The sequence below is a fragment of the Mustela erminea genome, chromosome 14 (assembly GCF_009829155.1).
Source record: "Mustela erminea isolate mMusErm1 chromosome 14, mMusErm1.Pri, whole genome shotgun sequence".
Lineage (NCBI taxonomy): Eukaryota > Metazoa > Chordata > Mammalia > Carnivora > Mustelidae > Mustela > Mustela erminea.
Window position 1 is genome coordinate 48,019,349 of NC_045627.1, and position 24,833 is coordinate 48,044,181.

The 24,833-nt window shown below is 53.0% G+C and overlaps 1 protein-coding gene across 1 annotated transcript; it reads left to right on the plus strand.

Moving 5' to 3' along the window:
* The first annotated feature begins 1,896 nt into the window (after positions 1-1,896).
* On the plus strand, positions 1,897-24,673 carry CDHR1 (cadherin related family member 1). Its single transcript, XM_032313395.1, has 17 exons — positions 1,897-2,229; positions 2,815-2,910; positions 3,882-4,027; positions 5,046-5,096; positions 6,277-6,366; positions 7,535-7,621; positions 8,843-8,959; positions 10,451-10,594; positions 12,260-12,338; positions 13,902-14,002; positions 16,622-16,825; positions 17,323-17,475; positions 19,232-19,396; positions 19,897-19,964; positions 20,475-20,703; positions 21,334-21,591; positions 22,280-24,673. The coding sequence occupies exons 1-17, from the start codon at positions 2,175-2,177 to the stop codon at positions 22,814-22,816; spliced, it is 2,580 nt and encodes an 859-aa protein (XP_032169286.1). The 5' UTR covers positions 1,897-2,174; the 3' UTR covers positions 22,817-24,673.
* The last annotated feature ends 160 nt before the right edge of the window (positions 24,674-24,833 follow it).

The following is a 24,833-nucleotide window of genomic DNA, read 5'->3' on the forward strand; positions in this document are numbered from 1 at the left end:
TAATATGGGTGACCACACACACACACACACACACACACACACACAGCATGTGGGAATGTGCCTTCGCTATCCCTCTCTATTGCAAGTCTGCTGACTGAGTGAACGGAGGCCAGAGAAGTCAAGGCACCAGAAACAAGTGATGAGGAAGGAGACAGACAGGCCACAGGGAAAGCTGCTTTGCTCAGCACACGGGCAAGATGTTGGTCCCAGGACACACTTGCTCTGCCTCTGGCCCACTGAGTCACTGACAGAAAGCCCCAATCTCCTCATCTCTGTGCAGACTTATGAAAGCTTGCCTTGGCCTTGTCCCAGTATTTTGTGACCAAAAGATGCAGACATGTCTGTGCAATTTAAAGTGCATTTTCCAGGGCCATGTGGGTGGCTCTGTTGGTTAAGCATCTGACTCTTGGTTTAAGCTCAGGTCATGATCTCACGTAGTAGCTCCATGCTCAGTGGGGAGTTTGCTCCTCTCCCTCTCTTTTTCTCTCCCCCAGCTCACTTACACATGCATGCTCTCTCTCAAATAAATAAAATACAGTGCATTTTTAAAAAAAAATTTAAAAAAATACAGTGCATTTTCCAGCCAAAGGGCCAAACCCATGGGGATTCAAGAAGGATTCTGGTTAACTGGGCCTGAAAATTGCCCAACACTCTGGGATTACTGATTCATCTCCTTGTTCTGAATCCCTAACTCTTGCCAACAGTAGGTCAAGGAGGGTTGGCCCAGGGGGATGGGTGATGTTCTACTCTGATGAAGGGCCCTGGGGAGGAATACCAAGACCCCAGCAGTGGAGGCCTCTCCAGGAAGCACCCAAAGGTGTTTCCTCGGTCTGCGGACACACCCTTCCAAGACCATCCTGGGAAGTGGCCAGGTTTGGGCCTAAAGTGACCTCCCTGTGTCTCCTCTGAGTAGAAGAGACCAGGCCGCTTCTCCAACCGAACTCCAATATCAGAGTGAGAGAATGAGTGCCCAGCCCAGGGAAAAGCTACCACCAACCAGGAAGGTTCCTGAGCTTACCTGCTTCTCCTTCTTCTCAGTGTCCGGGGGCCCCCATAGCAGTACCTTGCTTTGACTAAATGCCCTCGGGGATGGGGAGCTCACCCCTCTTGGGGCAGTCCATACCTGTGCTGGCCAGCTCTGTTGGCAAGTGGGTCCCAGGGAGGTGCTTGATTCTGCCTGCAAGCCATTCATCCTTCCTTACAAGGCTTGGGTGGGTCTGCTACTTCTCCATTGTCACCCACTGGACCCTGGGTATAGGGAGTGAGGCCAGTGTGCTACCTGGTAACTTTCACCTCCCACTTTAGCGGTGACTTGAACACCCTCCCTGCTGCGCACCACGTATGTGGACCCTCATTAGTGACCACATTAGCGATCCAGCGCCTGGAGGTTAGGACAGGAAAGAGTGGGGATCTCAGTGAGGTGGGCCTGATACCCCCCCCCCCATTGGCTCCTCTCCTAACCCTCCTCTTTGTCTTTTGATCTCAGCCCCCACCCCAAGCCTGAGGTACTATCCCTGGAACCTGTTTGCCCTGGGGGGCACCCGCCACTCCCGCCCCGCCAATCCACCCGCTTCTGCGCATTTTCCCTCCCAGGAGGGACCCCTCTAGTCTCAGGTTGGTCTGTTTCCCGCCTACCGCCCTCTTACAGCCCGGAATGATCAGGCTCAGAGTGCCAAACTCCCTCAAAGTCACAGTGGAAGTTCATAAAAAGGGAAACTTCCAGCGGAGCCCCAAAAAGCGCCGATTTTCCAGTGTCCTGCTCAAGGCCATCTAGGGGAAGACACCGCCCCCGTCCCCCTCTTCTACCCCGCTCCTCCCCGCTGCGGAGCTGGGGACCCCTCGGCGCCTGCGCTCCAGACCTGGGCGAAGGGGGCGTGGTAGGGAGAGGACTTCGCCACCAGCCCTCCCGGCCCCGCCTGCTGCTGGGAGCCTGTCCCCTCACCTCCGCGTTCACTAATTGGTCTCTTCTGACAGCCGGCTGGAGCGCTCCAGCTGCGCGGATCCGAGCGGTGTCATCCGCTTAGCGCCCTCGCGCCACCCAGCGCCCCCGCCCCGCGCCCCTCCCGCCGCCGCCGCCCCCACTCTCGGCTCTGCACTCCGCGCGGCCCGGGGCATGCTCCGCGCTCCTGCGCCCGGCCCGGCTGTGGCGAACGACTCTGTCCGCCCGCGGAGACATGAGGCGCAGCCCGGGGGCCGCCCTGGCCCTGGGGCTGCTGCGCCTCTGCCTGGGTGAGTGGTCGCGGGCCCCCGAGCGCGGGGCTAAGCGCGGGTGCGGGCACTGCCCGAGTGGGCGCCGAGGGAGAGCCCTGGCCGCTCATTTCCACGGTGGGACTCGGGCGGGGAGACGGGACGCGGCGGGGTGGGGCGATCCTTCCACCTGCTGGCCGTGGCGGCTACCCTGGAGACACCCCGGTTTAGAGCCAGGATCATCTGCTGCCCTTGTCTTCTTCAGAAGGGAGGTTTAGTGATTGCTTTGAAGGCTGCTGGGGCAGAGGAGGGTGCCCCAGCTCCCAGTGTGACCTTGGCCAGGGCACCGTCCCTCTCTGGGCGCGGGGTTCCAGGTCTGTCCATTGGTGGGTTGAGATTGGCCACTGCCTGGGTTCTAAGTGCCCCAGATGGTGCGTGTCCCTGACAAGCCTGAGCCGAGTCTGAGACTGCAGGAGGTGGTGGTGGAAGGACCCCTTCGCAGCTCCCAGCCCAGTCTGACGGTGTGCAGGGGGTTGGGGAGGGGACACCCAGCCTGGCCAGACTGGGACCACACAGATGTGAAGCTGTCCCTCCCTGTGTCTGTTCTCCTGCCTGTTCTCTCCCTAGCCCAGGCCAATTTTGCCCCCCACTTCTTCGACAACGGGGTGGGCAGCACCAACGGAAACATGGCCCTGTTCAGCCTTCCGGAGGACACCCCTGTAGGTGAGTACCCCTGGCACCTGCTCTCTATTGGTTTCTCGGAGGGTGGCCCTCATTCCCCTGGACACAAGGACTGAACCCGTGACTCCTCTGAACCTATGGAGACACCCAGTGCCAGGCTGTGGGCCCTCTGGGGCGCCCTGTTTGTGCTCTGAGTTCCCCAGGGCAGTTGCAGGAAAGGAGGTCACGGCTGTCATGGAGACCTAAGCCAGACCAGTCCTGGAGACCCAGCTGCGGCTGCAGGGCCCAGAGACAGGGCCACCCTAGACAGCAGGCAGCAGTTGGCAGCTTGATGAGAAACCCGAAGCTTGGCCACAGCACCGCCCCTTTCTCACTGTTGTGACCTTGAGCAAATATATTTACCTCCTGGAGCTTCGGAGCTTGGAATCTTTAGGCTTTAAACAGACCTATGAAAGTCCAACTTGCTGGGGTATGCATGAGAAAGGGGGAAGGGGGAAAGAAGAGGTTCTCCCTTCTTCCCTCTCCCTCTGTCTGGGTTGGGAACACTGAGCAGGCTAGCAGTGTAAAAAATGCATCTACTTAGAAATCCCCAAAGAACTCATTCAGACATGGAGGCATAATGCTGCACCCTGGGTCACCCCTCCTGTCTTAATGGCTCCTCCCTTTTCTCCCACCCCCCCCATACCAGGGAACCCCAGTCTTGGTGCCTGGGACTGGAAGAAGCCCTGGGGTTAGGCACAGCAGCCCTGAAGCTCCTCTGTCATCTGTATTATGGCTTACAGTCCATACAGTGACTGACACTAACATCTCCCTGACAGTTGTAAGGAAAAGGGTCGGGGGTAGGAAGTAGCCCTTGGGGGTGAGCCAGTGGCCAGTGCTCACTTCGGCTCAGGACCTTTAGCACTGGATTGATTACCTGCCTTAGAAACAGCTGAATCCTTGGTCTGAATAGATGCCACTTTTAGGAAATTTGGGTCCCAGATTCTAGTCTCCCCTTCTGTGTCTCCTTCCAGGTTCTCATGTTTATACTCTAAATGGGACAGACCCCGAGGGAGACCCTGTCTCTTACCACATCAGCTTTGACCCCAGTGCTAGAAGTGTCTTTTCTGTTGATCCCAATTTTGGAAACATCACCTTGGTTGAAGAGCTGGACAGAGAGGTATGGAGAGATGTGAGAAGTGCTATCTCTCAGGTATGCAGACAAACCTCTGTGGGCTGGAAGTTTCCCTAGAGGTCATCCCTGGAGAGATCCTGTAAGCCTCAGAAAACTGACAGCAGCTCAGGACTGGAAAGAGTACTTTTTTTTTTTTTTTTTTTTTTTTTAAATATGTAACCTCTATGCCCAACACTGGACACGAACTCATAACCCCAGGATCAAGAGTTGCATGTTCTACTGACTGAGGCAGCCCGGAAAAGAGTGGTTTAGAGAGTGGGTCTGAGTTTGGTAAACCTCCACCCCTCTATCCCTCTGCACCTTTCTGAACCTACAGGTGCTGGGGCCTGGGCTACATTTCTTTTTTGAGCCCCACACCAGGATGTTGGGCCTCGTGGACCCCATAACTGAACCTACACTGTGGGCTTACTGCCAGCTCTGGTCCGACAGCTGACTTACCCTGCTGCAGGCCAGAGTCGAGAAAAGAAAGTTGGGTCTCAGAGGCTGCTGTAGGGACCACGAGGGGGAAGTATCACCATGCACCCCTCCCCAGCACCCTTGGGGGCCTGTTGACCTCAATACCCTTCCTCGCTGGGGTCCCACCGTGGGCTAGGGAGTGCTTGAGACACTGCAGACCTGGACCATGGAACACAGAGAGGTGTGGGAGAGATGGGGAGGTTGGGGAGGAAGAGAGGGGAAAGAAGAAAAAAGGGAAAAGTCCAGCTCGCTGGGATGTCCAGCATGCTGGGTTAGCGTCTTTCCTCATTCTAGCAGGGGAACATTCTCTCTCGGTGCCTCAGTACTACTGTGGGTTTATGAGAACCCCTGATGTGCCAAAACCCAAAACAAGGTGTCAAACATGGCCAGAGGCAGATTTTGGTCACCCTGCCTTGCACCAGGGCTCCCTTGACATGCACAGGTCTGCTCTGGTGGGCTCAGTGGGGGCAGGGAGAGTCTTCCCCTGCCTCAGGGTCCCCAGGTACATCAGACTCTCAGACACTCACTGGAGCTTTATACTTTACAGAGGGAGGACGAGATTGAAGCCATCATCAGCATTTCCGATGGCGTGAATCTGGTAAGTGTGCCGCTGAGCCAACCTCCTGGCGGCACCTGCTCCCTAGGCTTGCCCACAGCTTCTCCTCCCTCCTAGGGGCTCTCTGGTAAATCCAAGCCGAGGCCCTCCAATGTGCCCACAGGACAGGACTGCACCAGGGGAGGCCAGTGGGGATGTGTTCCCATCTGCCTCCTCCAACCAGCTCCCGCCCAGCCACGCAAGGTGAACCCCTGGGGCCCCAGACCCAGCTGCTCCTTTACCTCCTCCCCCACAGACACCACTCCCACCCGGCCCTCATCAGTGCTTGCCGGGGTGATTGCAGGGGTTCCCCAGCTTTCAGGCTACCTGACCCCAGTCCATCTCTGAAGTTCAGCCAGAGCCATCACCGTGAAACTTTAGGCTTGGCCACAGCTTGGCTGCAGAAGCACTCACAGCAGGTCCCCACTGCCCTCAGAAGGCGGTCCAAGCCCCAGTCTGGCCCTCAGAGCCTCCCCATCTAGCACTATCTGCCTCGCCCACCTTCCTTCTCACGTTCACCCTCCTGAACATCTAGCCCCAAATCTGCTTCTGTTCTCTGAACTCATCATACACGCCACTCCTCTCGCCTTTGCATATGCTGTTCCTTCTTCCAGGCATACCTTTCCACCTCTTTCCCTCTCACCTGCTGAGGAGCTTAAATCTCACTCCTCTGTGAAGCTTTTCTGCCGTCCCCACCACTGGCTGGACTAGATGCCTCTTCTCGGGGCCTCTGGAGACAGCCTCTTAGACCATGTGCCTACAAACCCAAGGGGTGCGTTTACCTAGGCCATCGTGCCCCCAGACTCAGATAGCACAGGGGGCTGCCCACAGTGCCTGGCATGCCCCTGTTAGCGCCCTGCGTGAGATCACCACCTTTCTTTTATACGGGGATCTTGCCCTGCCGTCCCATTCTGCAAAACACGCGCCATTAGAGGGTGTCTTCTGTCTCTGGGATGGAGGGCAATGTTTGCACCTAGTGGTTGCTTCGTAGTATTTGTTGCATGGATGAAGAAAAGAAGGAAGGGGGGGGGAGGGAGGGAGGGAGGGAGAGAGGGAGAGAGGCAGGGGATGAAGAAGGAGAGACACCAGGCAGAGACATACACTGGGCTATTAGAGGCCACTGTCCCTTTATTGCCCAGAAAGTCTCACTGCCCCAACTCCTGTTCCCTTTGCCCCCGCTCAGGTGAAAGAAAAAGTCACGATCCTGGTGACCGATGCCAATGATGAGGCCCCCAGTTTCATCCAGGAGCCCTACGTTGTCCAGGTTCCTGAGGTGAGCAAGAGGCCTCCATCCCCAGACTCCGCCCAGCCTTCCCCCTGGGCTGCCCTGTGACCTGCCCCCAGGGGACCAGCCCCAGAGGGATGAACACCTCCTCATGCTAACTGCCCTCCACCCTCCGGAGAACCCCCACTTCAGGTCCTCCCCTCACCTCTGTTGCCAGCCCCTCACATATTCTTTTTTATCCACAGGAATGTCCATTTCCCATTTTCTGTTATAATATATGTTTATTGTGGAAATTTGAAATATATAGAAAAGTAGAAAAAAACAAATTTCTCCAGCCTGAGACAATATTGTCAAATTTTGATGTTGTTCTCTCTAGTCATTTTGGGATTACTGGATTTATTTTGTTTGTTTTATTTACATAATTGTGACAATACTAAACATATGCTTTCTGTATGCTATTTTTCACTTAATTTCACAACATAATGCACAACAAGCATTTCCTCAGTAATTGTGAAGTTTAGGCAACTGTCGTCTTAATAGGTTCCACTTGGTGCATAGTCCATCATTGACTGGATGAGTCCTTTACATCTGGATGTTTAAGATGCTTTAGATTTTTGCTGTCATAAGAAACAACAAATTCTGAACATTAAACATCAACATAAAACTTCCATATAGCTAATTAGAATCATTTCCTTAAGAAATGGTCCAAGATGTGAAGTGCCGAGGTTGAAAGCGTGAGTTACCAGAGCGCCATGCGCTGGCTCTCTCGCCTTGCGTGTGTTTCCCCATCCCTCCCCAACACTGGGGATTCTCGAATTTTTTAATGTTTGCTAATTCAGTAGGAGGAAGATACTTCATTTGGGCTCTAAATGGTATGTACGCGATCCTTGGGAATGTGGAATGTGTCTATTAACCATTTCCGCACTTCATGTTCAAATGCTTTGTCTAACTGGAGTCTTCTTTTGAGAGAATGTCTGTTCCCACCTTTCTTTCCCCTTCCTTCCTCCCGGCACCGGCACCCACTCACCTACGCTGACTTTGGCTGCCTCCTCCCCATCGGGGTTCCCTGGTTAATCCTCCCCTCTTCACCTCTATTCAGCCCTTCACTCCCTGACGCCATCTTTTTATGCCCCCCCCTCCCCCGTCCCCTGAGCATTCTCTCACTCACTGCCCTGGGACTGACCCCTCCCCCACCTCCATGGCTGTGACCCCTCAGGACTTACCTACTGGGAGCAGTATCATGAAGGTGCACGCGGTGGACAAGGACACAGGCTCTGGAGGGAGTGTCACCTACTTCTTACAGGTAAGGAGGGGCACACTGGTTATGGACACCTGGATGGCCACCCCCACCTCCATCGCCAAGGCTCTGAGTCAGCACCTCCACTCTTCCCAAAGATTGTCAGAGATGTCACATCAGCTTCTCAGGGCTGGGCGGGCTGGTGGGGAGATGAGAGGAGTGTGGGCGGAGGCCATCCTCCCTGACCCGCCCATCCTGGCTCCGTCTGCATTCCCTGCCACCCTCTCCCTGGCTCCCCAGGACCCTCAGCTCTGTACCCCCAACCCCTTCTCCAGGAGAGGTCTGGGCACATTACACTCACACAGGGTGGGGAAAAAAACAAAAACTAAAACAAAAAACCTGCCTGGCCTAGAACTGAGGAGAGGAAAAAGGGCGAAAAGGGCATCTGTCTGGAGGAACAGAGTGATGACACCCCTGCCCCACCCCTTTCCATTCCCCCAACCCTGTCAAAGGCAGAGACCCCTACCCGCACCTCCTCCTCCTCCTTGTCCTCCTCCCTGGGCTCCGCAGGAACCAGCCACACCTCTCACAGCTGCTGGTCCTGGGGCCGCTCCTCAGCTCCCCCCAGGGTTAGTCCCTGGCGCTCACAACTGTCAAGGCGGTACAGCCTGGTGGCTGATGACAAGGCTCCTGGAGAAATCCCCCAGGCTCCACCTGTACCGGAAAGATGCCACCCCCTCCTGGGGGGGGGCCTTCACCCCCTCATCTAGCTCTCCCAGCTCTCGCTCCTCATGGGCAGAACTCGAAAGGCACAAGCCCATCCTCACAGGTTCTTGTGGGGATTAAATACACGCGCAGCTCTGATAACAGCTTGTGACACACAGTAGCCCTTTTCCAGCTTGAGGATCACCTCCTGCCCCCACCCACCCTCCACCATCCCCCAGGATGCCTGTGACTGGCCCCCGGCCCTTCCTTGTTGAGGTTCATGATCCTGAAGCTTGTCTCCACCACTGTGGCTTCTGAGCCCTGACACTCTCTAGGTTAGAGCACTCTGCTGCCATGTCTACCTGTTGGAAAGCCCAGGCCGGAGCTGAGCTGGAAGCTGGGCAGCAAGAAGGCTAGGGCCATACCGGGAACATGTTGAGGGACGGGAGGGGGACCTTCGGGGCCCGCAAGGCCAGCGTTCCTGTGACAGAGGACAGTGAAGACCCTGTCAGAAGCAAAGCAGCCATTCCTGGGCCAGTCTGGGTCCCCCTCTGAGGACTAGCGTGCCCCTCATTCTTACAGAATGTTCACGCCACTAAATTCGCCCTGGACCACCACAGCGGCGTGCTGTGCCTCCGGGCTGGGGCCACCCTGGACTACGAGAAGGCCCGGGCCCATTTTGTCACCGTGGTTGCCAAGGTAACAGAGAAGGAGGCACTGGGAGCCTCTGGTCTTCCTTCAGCTTTATCATGGGAAGCGGGCCCGGGGACTGGAACAAAGAGTTCGGTTCTGCAAGGGAGTGGGGGCACTTTGGAGGGCTGAAGGTATGATGGCAGCAGGGGTGGGGGGGTGCAGCTGCTCAGAACCTCTGTTGATGTGGACCCTGCCTGGACATGGAAATAGTCTCCAGGGAGGCTGGAGTGTGGGGGCTGGAGAGGGTATATTCTGTTCTGGAAGATGGTCTATGTCCCATGACAGGCCAGGTTCCCCTCCTGAGGACCAGCTGGCCATGGCTTGGAGACCCGGGCCCCCTCCCATCCCCCCACAGCCTGGTCTCTAGGCGCTTCCCTCTCTCTGCCTGGGCTTGCTCTCCTCACCCTCTCTGGGTGATCAGTGACTCTCTCTGCACCTGGGGTTTCTTTTTTTTTTTTCCAGCATAACAGTATTCATTATTTTTGCACCACACCCCGTGCTCCATGCAATCTGTGCCCTCTATAATACCCACCACCTGGTACCCCAACCTCCCACCCCCCGTCCCTTCAAAACCCTCAGATTGTTTTTCAGAGTCCATAGTCTCTCATGGTTCACCTCCCCTTCCAATTTCCCCCAACTCCCTTCTCCACTCTAAGTCCCCATGTCCTCCATGCTATTTGTTATGCTCCACAAATAAGTGAAACCATATGATAATTGACTCTCTCTGCTTGACTTATTTCACTCAGCATAATCTCTTCCAGTCCCGTCCATGTTGCTACAAAAGTTGGGTATTCATCCTTTCTGATGGAGGCATAATACTCTATCCCCAGGGGTACAGGTCTGTGAATCATGCACCTGGGGTTTCTTATCTGCCCACCCCTGAGCCTAAGCAGTTCCTCAGATTTCTAAAGGGCAGGGAGCGGGAGCAGCAAGTCAGCGGGTGCTCCGCCAAGGTGGTGCTCTGTCCCCTGAGGGGGGCACGGCCCAGCTGTCCCTCTGGGCTCAACATTGTCTCTTCCAGGAACAGGAAGGCTCTTGCTGGTCACGTATGGCTGCAGGCCATCCCTCTACAGCCCGTAGCACCTGCCCAAAGCTCCTCAAGGGCTGGGCTTCCTGGGCACACACCTACATCATACGGCTCCCGTCGTGCTCTTAGTAGGTTCTCAGGAGTTGGAGGCTCAGCTCCCGGCAGGAAGGGGAGTTTGGCACTGACCCCTCCTCTTCCATTTGTCCAACATAATTTCCCAGGAGAAGGAACTCACTCTTTTTCCCAAAGGAGCACTTGAGTGCCTAGGGCCTACCAGGCGCTGACTAAAGACCTCCATGCATCAGCTCATTTCAGTAACCTCTTCGAGGAGGAACTGATCTCCAGGTGATACAGGAGCAGACAAATATCAGAGAGGGAAGCTGGTCTTGAGGCCAGGAAGTGGCAGAAGCCAGATGCCGCCGGGGGCCATCCAGGGCCCAACCTCTCTTCACTCTCTGGTTCTCTCCCAGGATGGCGGAGGGAGGTTGCGAGGGGCCAACGTGATATTCTCCACCACCACTACAGTCACAGTCAATGTGGAGGATGTGCAGGACATGCCCCCCGTCTTCGTGGGCACACCCTACTACGGCTATGTGTATGAGGACACCCTTCCGGTGGGTGGCTGGCCCCTCAGCCCAGTGTCCCCTTCAGGCAGCACTGCCCTGGGATCCCCTGTGGCTTGGCTCACATGGCTGGCTCTGGACGGGCCCAGGCTCAGCCCCTGTGCATGTCCTTTTGCCAGTGGGAGTGGAAGGGAGAGGAAGCAGGTGCTGGGGTGTGGAGCGCCTGCTGGGTGCCAAGACTGTGACAGGCATTTTTTCCCTCATTCAAACTTACTCTAATCCAGCTGCTGATGTTCTACCCCTCAAAAGGGCTGAGAAGAGGGGCTGGCAGGTGACCCATGGCCTTGGTTTGGGTGGGCAAGGGGGGTGAGATTCCTTTATGCCTCCCTAGCTCCAAGCCCCCTAGCTTGGGGTCGCTCTCACCAGTGGTTGTCCTGAAGGCCCAGTTTCAAGGCCAGCCTCAGCTTTCTCCCCTTCAGTGCAGTCTTTGCCTCTGATGTTTTGGTGACTACGCTTGTCTTCAGGCCTCTCAGGGAAGGTCCTGCCCCCAACCCTGGCATCTAAGGGCTGGCCTCTTCTCTACCTCGGAGTCCTCAGCCTCCAAGCACCCAGCCAATCTCCCTGCTGTGCCTTTAGCCTCTGCCTAAAATGCGCCCCCAGGCCTGAGGCTCCTTGCCCTTCTCAGGTCACCCCAGGCACTGTTTTCCTTGCCATCTTCAGCTGAGACGGGAGCTCTCTTCTCCGCTCCCACACTCTACCCATCCCGCCTTGGGATACATCCATGTATTTACATGTCCCCACCTCAGACAGACTAAGAGCTCCCTGGAGGCAGAGACCAGGCGGGAACAAACTTCCCAAAGACTCTGTAGAACTGAACCGCATTGTCACTTTCCCTTCCCCTGGTCTGATGATTCTAGACTTGAGGAGATAACGAAAGCACTTTCTGAGGACCGCTCACATGCTGGGCCCAAGTTAAGGTACCTCTTGTCCAGAAGCTGGCAGCTGAGTGGTAGAGATGAGCACAGAGTGAGGGAGAAATGGCGGGTTCCTCTGGTGGGGGCCAAAGGCAGGGCCGGGGGAGGCCAGCTGTCCTGCCAGGAGCTAAGGGTGGAAAGCATTGCTGAGGGAGAGCAGGCAGCATGGGGACAGTCAAGAGACAGCCATGAGTGTGGACAGGTGGAGGAGAAGGGCCTGAGCAGAGGGCTTAGAACAGGGCGGCAGGCTGAGGTGGAGCAGGCTGGTTAGTTGTGCCATCCCTGCCCAAACCAAACCCCGGCATTAGACCCTTCTGTGGCCAGCCCCTTCTCACCTGTCTCTGACTCTCCCTCCGTCTACCTCCAAAGGCAAAAGGTGGATGAGGCAGCAAGGGTGAGGCTTGAGAGCTGGATAGTGGAGGCCAGAGCTGAGTGTGTGTGTGGGAAAGGAGGGTTGTGAGGAAGCGGCCTACTTGGGGGGCCTGAGTGTCGCTGGGTGGCCATGTGCTAACCTATGTGGTGGGAAGAAGCAGGGCTCAGGCTGTCCCTCCAGCCCACTGCTCCCCCCGGAGCAGTGGGTGCTCCGATCTCCCTGTAGAACTGGTGTGGGGCCCCACAGAGGCCTGGCCCTTTTCTTGGGTGGCAGGAGCACCTCCCCTCTGATGGGGGCAAGTATTTGGGGGGAGGGGAGAGCCCCAGCCATACCGGTTGGCCTCAGGCAGCTGCTTCTGTTCCTCCAAAGGGCTCAGAGGTACTGATGGTGGTTGCCATGGATGGAGATCGAGGCAAACCCAACCAAATTGTCTACAGCCTCTTGAATGGTAAGTCTGGGCAACTTTGAGGACAGGCCCGTGGCTGGACTGCAGCTCCTACTTCCTGGGTGACCAGAGTGACCTGCTCAGATCTCTCTGGGTCCCAGTTTCCTCATTTGTAAAGACAGAAGTACAAGATGTATTGGGTGGGGGGTCTGGGTCCCTCCAGGAGGTGACAAGTCTCTTGGGCATGTGCTCCTGTTTGTCACTATGTCCAGCAACAGGAGGAGAAGCGGGGAGCGGGGCACCGAAAACAATGTGGGTGGCTCCAACTCATGTCCCTTCACCCTGGGCACACGCTGATTAACAAGAGGGAATGGCCACATTTCTTACACTTTTTAAAATTACTGTTTTTTCCCCCCTCATTCTTTTTTTTTTTTTTTTTTTAGAAGGGGAAGGGGCAGAGGGAGAGAGAGAATCCTAAGCAGGCTCTACTCCCAGCACAAAGCCTGACATGGGCCTTCATCCCATGACCCTGAGATCACGACCTGAGCCAAAACCAAGAGGCAGATGCTTAACTGACCGAGCCACCTAGTCACCCCTCTCATTTTTTTACATTTCTGGCCTAGAGCATATAGTTGAATTAAGAGAATTAAATGCAACGATGATAGGACATTTCCTACCGTAAGCCCTATATGTGGACAAGAAAACTGAGGCTCAGAGAAGCTAAAGGGGCATCCCACATTCCCATTTGATTTGAACCTAAGTCTTCTGTCTCCAAGACTCTTCTTTGCATAACTGAGCAGCAACTGAGCAGGTCATGGTGGCCCCGGGTGGGTGGGTTCTGTGGCCCTCAGTAGCCAGTCCCCACAGGCCCAGACCCCTCAGTGGGATGGTCACCCTTGGTGCCTGATCACAGATGTGCACATGTCTCTGTGCTCTCATTCAGACCCTTCCCCTCCCTGACCCTATCCCTGGGATATGCCTGGTGCACACTCTCCCTCCAACAGCTCACGTATGCGTGAATGTGCCCCCATCACTTGCAGGCTCCTTTCCTCAGGCACGCAGACACCCCCACCAGACCCCACCCTCACCCCATTGCTCCCCGTCCCTGACCTTCACCTCTGCAGCCTTCCCACAATTACCCAGCACCTACCATCTCTTCCCTCCTCTCCCTCCTCCGTTCTTCTCTTGCAGCCTCTGGCCTCTTTCTTCCCTTTTTTCCTTTCTCTCCTCTCTCTCTCCCTCCTTGTCTCCTTATCTCGGTGTCTGTTTCTCCTTTTCTGTTGCCGTCACACACACACATGTGCGCGCGCACACACACACACACACACACACACATGCATACACACGGCAGTAAGAGAAGCCAGTTCTATGAAACCTGAAAGCCAGACTCAGAAGTGAGTTTAAGTCCCAGCTCTACACGTGCTGTGAAATCTTAGAAAAATGCCTTAGCCCTTCTGAAACTCAGTTTCCTCATTGGCAAGATCCAGCTGATATTAATACATTGTATACAGACCTCAATAAGGGAATGAACACCTGAGGAACACGGGGCACCCTGCCTGGCCTGGCTCCCCTGCGCCTCCCATGGCCATGTGTGGAACTGCAGGGCACGTCTTTCCCCCTTGATAGGGAGTGATGGAGCCTTTGAAATTAATGAGACGTCTGGAGTCATCTCAGTCATGCAGAGCCCTGCCCAGCTCAAGAGAGAGGTGTATGAGCTGCACGTACAGGTACCCTCCCTCTAGCTTGACCCTTCCTCCTACCCTCCGACCCTGGGAGATTCCAAAGTTGATGAGACCCAGCCACCTCCAGCACCCCACCTTCTACCCAGGGAAGGAGCTAGCTGCTGCTCCAAAGAACACCTACATCACATAGCCTGGGTGAATGTTGCAGCAGACACACAAAGCCCCTGGCAAGAGGAGAAGTGAATTCACAAGGAGGTAGGACTGAAGCAGCAAGGTCTTGAACAAGGGGAGGACCCAGCAGGTGGAGATCAGTGAGGGGCACCACTGGTGGGGGTGAGGGTGAGCTGGAGGCACCATGGGCTAGGAGAGCCACGTGAGGCAAGGCTGGAGGTGAGAGCACATGATGGACTAGGGAGGCAGCAAGGAGTCATGAGCTAGAGCCATGACTAGAACTAGAGTTCACGGGCAGCATGTAGACAGAGAAACAGTTGGATCCAGGCTGGGGCCAGAGGAGTGAAAGCCCTGAATATGAGATACAGTTTTTATCCTGGAACAGGGCCAGCTTTGTGGGCGTGTGGTCTATGTAATTACACAGGGATCACCGTCAGAAGGTTCCCATGCTGGGCGTAATGCTCTGCTCTTGCTGTCTTGAAATCCTTAATAATTTTTTAACAAGATTTTAAAACAATTTTTAAGAAAATTTTTGTTAGAGAATATTTTCATTTTTCACTGGGTCTGCAAATTATGTAGCTGGTTCTCCCCAAGAGGAGTAAAAAGACATTGAAGGGTTTTGAACAGGATTAGAGTCTTGTTAAAAAGCTCATCTGTCTGCTTTAGACCAGGGGTGGAGGGACAGGGGCATGGCGGGTTTCAGATTCAGAGTTTGGCAAACAAAGATTTCCAGGACCTAGTCCTGGCAGCAGGAAGTTTGTGTGTCTGGAAGAAATCCAGGACTCTGCATGTTCTAATTTCTCAAGTGACTCTGGCACCAGTTCCAGCCTAAAATTTGAGAACACTGGTCCCACCTTGAGTTTGGAGGAAACTGGATGAGAGGCAGGGAGGCAAAGCCATTAGTTCAGAAGGCCCTTGGGGATGGAGGGAGGTGGAATAGCAGAAATAGACAAATTGCAAAATATGAAGGAGGCTGACTCCACAGAATGTGGCTGTGAGGGGTAAGGGAAGGGACAGGGATGGGGCATCTGGAGTGGTGCCATGCCATCGGGAGCACAGGAGAGGAGTCCAGCTAGGGAGGACAGGCATGGAAAGCTTCTCTGTCTCAGGAACATTCAGGTTGAACACACAACTTGGATATACAAGTTTGGAACCTGGGGAGACAGTGTCAGCATACAGACAGCTGTGGAAGGATGGTTTTGGGGAATGGGATTGCCCAGAGAGTGGCCGTGGGGACAGAGGAGCACTGGCTGAGAATGCAGCTGTGGGGGCACTGGAGGCTGAGTGAGGATTGTGGGGGGTGGGGGGGCAGGTGAGGGAAATCCAGGAACAATCGGAGAGGTAGAGAGGAGCCTGCCAAGAGCAGAGTCACATTAGCAGAGGACACTCAGGAAGGCAAAGGAGGTGACAGTGCTGCATGCAGCATGGAAATTGGTGTGAAGGATCTCTGTTGGGGATGGGCTGAGAGAGGAGGAGGCATTAGGAAATGGAGGTGTAGGCTTCTGAGAAGGGATCCAGTATAGCAGCTAGGGTGTGACAGAGTGGTTCCCAGGAGCAGAGTTTCAGGATAGGTAGGACAGAGCATGCTTAAAGAACAAGGGCAGGGAGGTCCTTGATAGTATCTGTCACAAGGAGTGGTTCACATGGAGCCTGTGGATTCTCAGCCCTGGCTTTGCCGCCCGTGTTAGTTATCTGTTGCTGTGTCACCACACCTCCCCTCCCTACAGCCTCCCTGTGGCCAAATGGACGCCAGGACAGAATGCGGCAGGGCTGGGATTTGATCCCATATGTCTCAGGATGCAAAGAGGGGCCAGTGTGGGGAGATGGAGAGAGCGCTGGTCAAGGAATCAGACACACCTGAGTTCTTCCTGTTCCAGCTCTGCCACTCACTAGCTGTGTGACCCCAGGTGACTACTTCACCCCTCTGTGCCTCATCTGAGAAATGGGATCAGTACTAGCACCATCTTGTTGCCTGTGGCTGTTGAAACGTTTCCGCAAACTTAGAATCTTAAAACAGCTCACATTTTTATCTCGCAGTTTCTGTGGGCCAGGATTCCAGGTTAGCCGGATCCACGGATGCGAGATCTCTCATGTAGCTGCCATCAGATTGTCAGCCAGGACTGGGTTCTCTTGACTGTGGAAGGATAAGTTTCCAGGCTCACATGATTATGGGCAGAATTTAGTTCCTAGTGTCCTGTAGGCTAGAGATCACCATTAGCTCCTTGAGACATGCGCCTCTCCAACATAGCTACTCATCTCACCAGAGCCAGCAAGAGAGACAGTCTGCTAGAAAACAGAAGTTACAATCTTCATGGTCTAATCACTAAGTATATGCCATCACCATTGCCATGTGCTATCCGAAGTCAGTTGCTAGGGCAGGCCACACTTAAAGAGAGGAGATTATACAAGAGGATGAACATGTGGAGGCAGGGATCCATGGGGCCATCTTGGAGTCTCCTGCCACACAGCACTAGCCACCTGCCCCCACCCCAGGTGACTGAGGTCAGCTCTGCCGGGATCCCAGCCGCCCAGGCCATGGTCCCAGTCACCATCAGGATCGTGGACCTCAACAACCATCCGCCTACATTCTATGGTGAGAGTGGACCCCAGAACAGATTTGAGCTGTCCATGTACGAGCACCCACCTCAGGGAGAGATCCTGCGGGGACTCAAGATCACCGTCAACGACTCAGACCAGGTGTGTGGTCCTGCCTTCCACCCTGTCTTCCAAGGGACTTGAGCTGAGCGCTCACCAGCCTTCACTGCTTATGTCCCAAGGGCCTGGCAGGTCGCAAAATGAATGAAACAAGAAGGTGTAACCAAGAGAGAGATAGGGGAGAGTAGCTAACCACAGACTCTCTGCTTAGCCTAAGGACATTCACAATCAGTTAAAAAGTAAAGCCAGCCAAACAGAGGTCCCTCTGTATTAGATCCTCCGGAGAGTTTTTGTGACCACTTCCCATCACCTCCTCTGCCTGGCAGAGGGCTGGGCTGTGAGCATTTGTTACCTGACTTAGTCTCCATAGCCTGCTAAGTCTTTTTGATTCTCCATGGTCTGGCTGACAGAAAGAAGTAATAATACTCACCTGCCAGGGTTAAGGGCCTACGGAAGGCTCCTCACTTAGCATGACCCTCTAATGAGTTTCTATTCTCACTAATCTTCCCCGTTGCCTCCCTCCAAACTCTGTGGTCCAGGGAGCCAATGCCAAATTCAACCTGCGGCTGGTGGGACCTGGGGGCATCTTCCGAGTGGTCCCACTGACAGTCCTGAATGAAGCCCAAGTCACCATCATTGTGGAGAACTCAGCCGCCATTGACTTTGAAAAGTTCAAAGTGCTAACCTTTAAGGTAGGTGATGCTTTGCACTGCCCTGAATGGGGTGTGGTGGGGGGGGTCCTAGGAGCTCATAGCAGCTCCTGGATTCATTCCTGAGGGGGCCTTGTCACCTCCTGCCCCTTCTGGCCCTCCTTTTTTCCTCTTAGTTCCTCTGCCCCTCCTGCTGACTGGGGGAGCAGGAATGGGGGCGGGGAGGGAAGAATGGGAGGGTAAAAAGAGCCTGCTCCCACTGCTCACATAGCCTCCCTAAGCCCCTGTTCCTAAATTATCATTGTCCCAAGAAAGCACTGGCATTCAAGGTGCCATATTAATAGATTGAGACAGAAAAACTATTTGATTATCAAGATAAACATATTTCTCATAGGTGTTTGACATCTATCATTGATTCTGATAAAAACTTAAGTAGAAGTTAAAAAAATACTCCTTTGTATCTGATTTTTAAAAATTATGAACATATGTAAATAATGAATATTAGATATAAACATAAATACTATTTATTAATAAGAAGGAAAAACATACTTCACTAATATTATTTAAACTGTTACAATTATTTATAATTATACCTACATATACCACTACAGCAAGTGCCATGCTTAGAAGTGAGAATCTAAAGCTTCTTATGAAGTCAGAAACAAATTGTGGGGGCCTGCTATCACCACTGTTATTTAGCACTATTCTTGGAGTAATGTTATTTCTGAGTAAAGAAAGGAAATAAGAAGTATGAATGTTAGAAAGGAAGGGACAAAATTATTATTGTTTGTAGGTGGTGTTTTTGTTTGCTTAGACAAATCTAAGAAATGCTGGAAAAACAAACACAGCAAAGTTGCTAACATGATTGATTACAAACTTAATACACAAAATTTGAGTATTCCTACATAAGAAAAATAGTAAAGAGAATAATGGAATAAAAGATCCTCTTTTATAATAACAACTGAAAGATAAATTCCTAGTTATTAGGATTATAAGAAATATACAGCATCTAAATAACAAAAAAAGCACAAGAATTTAACAAAGGGATATAAAGAAAGCAAGAAGTATAAAGGTGTACTTTGTTTTAAAAAATGCAAAGTCTCATCAAGTGAATAAAGAATCCAATATCATTCCAATTAAGTCTTATATGGAATTTCCTTTGGGGACAGGGAGTTGGATTGACATTACTCTGATTTTTATCTGGAGAAATAAACTTGTAAGAATAGTCAGGAAAACAGAAAGAAAGAATATGAGGCAAGAACTTCCCTAACAAATATTAAATTATATTATATAACAAAATAATTTTTGAAATTGAAACTGAAAAGGAGTAAGCAAATCAATGGGACAAAAGAAATTGGCCCAAATACAACTATACGAAGGCCTTTCAAGACAGTGGGCCTTAAAAGTGCCCCCTGCAGGCGCCTGGGTGGCTCAGTGGGTTAAAGCCTCTGCCTTCAGCTCAGGTCCCGATCCCAGGGTTCTGGGATCGAGCCCCACATCAGGCTCTCTGCTCTGCGGGGAGCCTGCTTCCTCCTCTTTCTCTGCCTGCCTCTCTGCCTACTTGTGATCTCTGTCTGTCAAATAAATAAATAAAATATTTAAAAAAAAAAAAAAAAGAAGAAGAAGAAGAAGAAGAAGAAGTGCCCCCTGCAGGTGGCGGCAGTCATCACAGGCTGGCGGTGGAGATTGAAGTGGTACTAGGCAGGTGTGCGCCCGACCCTGCTGGGACAGGAAGTGGGAAGGCTTTCTGCCCCGTGACCACTGCCCAGACAAGTCCTTATTTTCTTTCCTTCCTCAGCTACTGGCCATTGAAGTGAACACTCCAGAGAAGTTCAGCTCCACAGCAGATGTTGTGATCCAGCTCCTGGACACCAATGACAATGTCCCCAAGTTCACCTCCCACTACTACATTGCCAGAATCCCTGAGAATTCTCCAGGAGGCTCCAACGTGGTGGCTGTCACAGTGGGTTGAGGACTAGCCCAGGGACTGGAGCTGTGGTTAGGAGCCCCTACTGAAGGAGGCTTGATGAAATCAGAGAGACCTGGGCTCCAGTTTGAACCACAAAGTCCAAACGCATTAACTGTGTCCTTGGACAAACTACCTGACCTCTCTGAAGCTCAGTTTCTTCTTCTGTACAATGGGGATAACAATACCTCTCAGGACTCTAAGGAAGACATAGGCAAAAACCCCAAAGTCAGGGCACAGGATCCATCTTCTTTTCCTTTCTCTTTTACAAAGGAGGGATATATGCCTTCTAGATCTAAACCTTTTGGTTGATCTAGGAGGTTGAGACCTCCTGGGTAGAAAGCTAGGGCTCTGGAGTAGGCCTTCAGATCAATTTCTGCCCAGTTGGGTAAACCCCAAATCCCCTTTTGTTGCCAGGGAAAGCAGCCCTCAGATACATGAGCTGCCAACATTCCCCAACAAAGGACAGGGACCACTAAGAGCTTTCTCTCTTCCAGGCTGTAGATCCAGACACAGGTCCGTGGGGTGAAGTCAAATACTCCATCTATGGGTCCGGAGCAGACCCGTAAGTAGATCCAGAGTTCTGGAAAGAGCCTTGGGCAAGGGATTTGGGAGGCAGAGGGCAGAGGGGATCTGGGCGGAATGCAGGTGGGACCTAGACCGGGTTGGAGAAATGAATACAAGCCCAGTGGGGGAAAGGAAAGCAGTAGAGACCCTGAAGCAGAGGTTCAGGGATCTAAGAGAAGAAGGGTCACTATCATGGCCTGGAGCTAGGGAGGGGTAGGCTCTGGGTGGAAAGGGAAGGGCTGTGAGTCTGAGCCTGGGTAAGTTCAGGGTTAAGAGGTGGGTGAGTAAATGGGTGGGCCTGCGTCCATCAGACTGCAGGGTTGGGGAAAGGATCAGGTGAGCTACTTTGGAGAAGCTGCATAATGCATTAGAGGTAGGTCAGTCCTGCAGGTGTGTGTGTGTGTGTGTGTGTGTGTGTGTGTGTGTGTGCGCGCGCGTGCATGCTTGTGCCTGTATGCATGCACCTGTGCTTGTGCACACCCAAGCCTGGGCTCCCTATGCCTGGCAGCTTCCTGATCCACCCATCCACTGGGATCATCTACACCCAGCCCTGGGCCATCCTGGATGCTGAGGCCACAGCCAGGTACAACTTCTACGTGAAGGCAGAGGACATGGAGGGCAAATACAGCCTGGCCGAGGTCTTTGTCACTCTCTTGGATGTCAATGACCACTACCCGCAGTTTGGAAAGAGTATCCAGGAGAAGACAATGGTGCTGGGGACCCCGGTGAAAATTGAGGTGAGCTTTGAAGGCAACAAAGCTTCCCTAAAAGCCTTGTTCTAGCTGCTCCAAGAGGCACCATAACAGAAGAATTTATTTTAAAATAAAGCTAGTGGCTTCCCAATATGAGCAGAGGATTTTACGGTTCATTATACATCCCATCCCCAACTCAACCCAGAAATAACCTCTAAGAGAGAAACTATTAGCTTGGGTAGCTTAAGTGTTTGGGTTGCTTTTGTTCACACGGTCTGCCTGTTTTCAGAGCAGCGCTGAGCGAACTGTCTTGCTAACGTGGAAGAAGCATGAACTCTGAAACCCAAGGGACTTGACTTTGAATCCCATCTCCCCTCCTTCTCTATATCCATTCTTAGACAAGTCACTTATCATCCAAAGAAGAATTTTTTTTTTTTTTAAACAATACCTACTGCCCAGACTTGTTCTGAGGATGGAATGGTGTAATACACATAGGGGGCCTGGCACAGACCCTGGATCATTCAATACTTCTCCCAACTCCAGTCTACTCCAGGTAGGGCTAGGATCATTTCCCTTCAACCCAGCAAGCCACATATGATTTATTGGTTTAGCCAGGGCACACAAATGTTGTCCTCGAAGCCAAGCTCTGTCCAACCCTCCCCCCCCAACACACAGGCCACGGACCAGGACGCAGAAGAGCCCAACAATCTGGTGGATTATTCCATCACACACGTCGAGCCAGCCAATGTGTTCGACATTGATGTGCACACGGGGGAGATCCGGCTCAAGAACTCCATCCGCTCCCTCGATGCCCTGCACAACATTACACCTGGCGGGGACTTCACATGGTCCCTAGAGGTGCAGGCCAAGGACCGTGGCTCCCCATCCTTTAGCACCACAGCCTTGCTCAAGATTGACATCACAGACACCGAGGTGGGTACCAAGTCTGCGTCGGGGAGAGGGTCAGAGTGCCAGCTCGGGCCTTGCTGCAGTGTCATCAGAGGAACAAAGACCATCTCCAGCCTTCCTCCAAGAGACACTCAATGCTAGCAAAGGCTGCTTCTGCCATCAGACACATAGGCTTTGGAATCAAATAGAAATCCTGTTGCAACAGCGTTTAACAGTGTGATCTGGGGGCTTTGCCCAGCCTCTTCTTCCTTTCCTGTAAACTGGGAATAGTGATGGTTCTTTCGCATGGGTGTTAAAAGGCAGAAGTAAAATCATGGTACATAGTTCTCAGCTCAGTATCTGGCAGAAAATCATCACTTAAGAGGGGTTCTGATTCACTTGGACAGAAGAGGCCCTCCATAACCAAAGGTAAGCAATCCCCTAATCTCTCAAGAAGAGAGTCCAGCTAATGTGGGAGTTCTTAATCTGAAAAAGGTTGTTTGCATTATGCTCTCTTGCTGTGCATTTTTCTGGAGAGCTGTATGCATCACATTTTCTCTGTGTGCATTTTTTCTGGACCACAGCCCATGGTGCTCATCAGATTCTCCTGATGCCTGACCCCAGAAAGATGTTTTTTTAAACCATTAGGCTTCAGGGAGCTCATGAGCCCTGCTCTGTCCTCCAGGGACCGGGCAGGAGTCACAGAAGGCAATGGAATGGCTCTCTCTTCCAGATGCTGTCCCGAAGCCCCATGGCTGCCTTCCTGATGCAGACCAAAGACAACCCCATGAAGGCTGTGGGTGTCCTGGCTGGCATCATGGCCATCATCGTGGCCATAACCGTCCTCATCTCCACTGCCACCTTCTGGCGCAATAAGAAGTCCAACAAGGTCCTTCCCGTGCGGCGCGTGCTCCGTAAGCGGCCCAGCCCTGCGCCCCGGGCTGTGCGCATCGAATGGCTCAAGTTCAAAAGGACCAAGGCTGCTGCCAAGTTTGTGCTCAAAGAGGATCCTTCCAATGAGAACTGCAACAACAACAGCCTAGGAAGCACACTGCCCCCCAAAGCCCCAGCTCCCCCTCCACCACCCACAATGGCGCCCAAGATGGGCGTGGCCCCCTGGACTGTGCCTACAGTCTCTGGCTCACTCACCCCTCAGCAACCCCAACGGTCACCAAAACCCAAGGTGGGAAGCCCTGTCCAATCAGCTCTGGTCTCCGAGCTCAGGCAGAAGTTTGAGAAGAAGAATGTAGGTAATAAGGCTTACTTCTAGCATGTGTCCTGTGGACCCTCCTTTCCCCAGCCCAGTTGTCCTACACTTGGACCACGCTCTCTGCCATCCGCTCCTTAGGGTCACCTCTGTTTTGGACCATGATGTAAGCCCCATATCCATGGCTTTGGATACGCCTTGGATGAGGGATTTCTCTGTTTATGGGATGCAACTGGGAAATACTTCCTCATCACCCAGATTGTTGGCACAGCTCTGATGCTTCCCATTCCACAGAGGCTGGGAATCCACAAAGAGGCAGCTCTGGGTGTTTTCTCCTCACCAACCTCAGGCCTCACAGAGTCCCTCAAGTCCTCCTGGACCCTCAGCATCCTCAGTTGAGGACAAGGGCCCTGGCTGCATGTAGCAAGGCCAAGGGGGACCTGGATCCTAAAGCCTCCAGCTAAGAGCAGGAGCAAGAAAAGGAGTCAGTCCTGGCTAAGATTGTGGTCAGTGACCCCTGCAGGTTGTAGGAGAGTGAGTGCATCAGGGCAGGGCCATGATGCACTGAAAACTCACACCGACTGTGGGGCTGATCCCCAGAGCTATTGGAAAGATGGGGGTTGGTGTCTGGGCAGAGTCTGTGGCCCCCTGCTGTACTGACACAGGACCAGGGGACAGAGGTATGAGAGACCCCAGCCAGGGCTGTCCTGGGTGGGCCCAGAAATGTCCAAGCTGGAGCCCTGCAGTGGTCCTAGAGACCCCCAGACGAGCTTGAGCCCCTCCCTAAGGCGCTGCCCCATCACGAGTCCTGAAAGAGACAGGGCAGGGCTGAATTTTAGAGAGATCTGTTTTTATCCTTCTCACATCGTATAACCTTAGGAATGCCGTTTAAATTCCCTGAACATTCACTTCCTCATCTGTAAAATGAAGTAAATCTGTCCTCACTGCCTCACTCACACAGCCAAGGTGAAGATTGAAGAAAATGTGATAACAAGGGCTTTAGCCAAGTGCAAAGCACCACAAATGCAGAGTATTTTTCTGCAGGCCAATTCTCTGGGGTAAACTCTTTCAGAAAGTATTAGGAGCCTTTCAAGCTGTTCTGCCAAGCACCCCTAGGAGGGTCTGTGCTGGGTTTGAGTGCAGCCCCTGATCCATGGTGGTCAGAGCTGGACGATGTCACTGGCCTTGACTGAGGCTCCCCCAGTTTCATTCTCCCCCACCACATCCCCCATGCCGCCCTGGCCAGCCACCGTCAGGAAGGACCAAAACCAGGCAGCACATGAAGCCCAAGCCTCCGTTTTGCCAAGAAGACAAATGGGTTTCCACGGGAAGAGTGATTGCTAGAGACCACACAGCAGGTTGGTAGCAGAGACCTGGTTGGAGGGTCCTGGGTTCTCGATGTTTTCCCCTGACTGAGCACACCTCGTCAGCTTGTGACAACCTGCCATAGGAGAGAAGACACGCAGGCCTCTATGCTTAGCACGAGGAAGTTCTTCCCAACTTCAAGGAACCCTGCTTTATGAGGAGTCTGGCCATGTGCAGGGAGAGGGAAGTAGAACAGTTCTTTGATCTTGCTCCCCTCACTAATAACTGCTCTGGAGTATCATCGGTGATTTTATTTAAACCGATTATATGCACATGCACTTTTCTTGATCTCTGAGTCTGTGTGTCAAGATGTTACTCAGATATGCCGATGTGTAAGCTCCTGGTGGGGTTTCTGCTGTCCCCACCTCGGAGTGTATTAAGAAGTGAAATCTAACAAGCTGGGATCCCGGACTGAACAGAGAGGCATTTTGCAGCGTATATTTCAGGAGGGGACTGCGCTGGACCAAGTTTGTCCCGTACGGGAAATGCGACATCCTTCCAATTTGCATGCGATCAACCTCTTTTGTAAATGGTCAATAAAATCTGTTAAGCAAGGGCCAACATGACCTCCTGCTCCCTCCTTGCGTGTGTGTTAGCTCACTCACAGGATCAGTCTCCCGGACAGCCAGGCTCGGCCTGCCTCCTGGCTCCTTCGGCAGGTGGATCCATCCCCCAGCCCTCAGATCTGACTCTGAGGGAGGCTGCAAACCTTTGT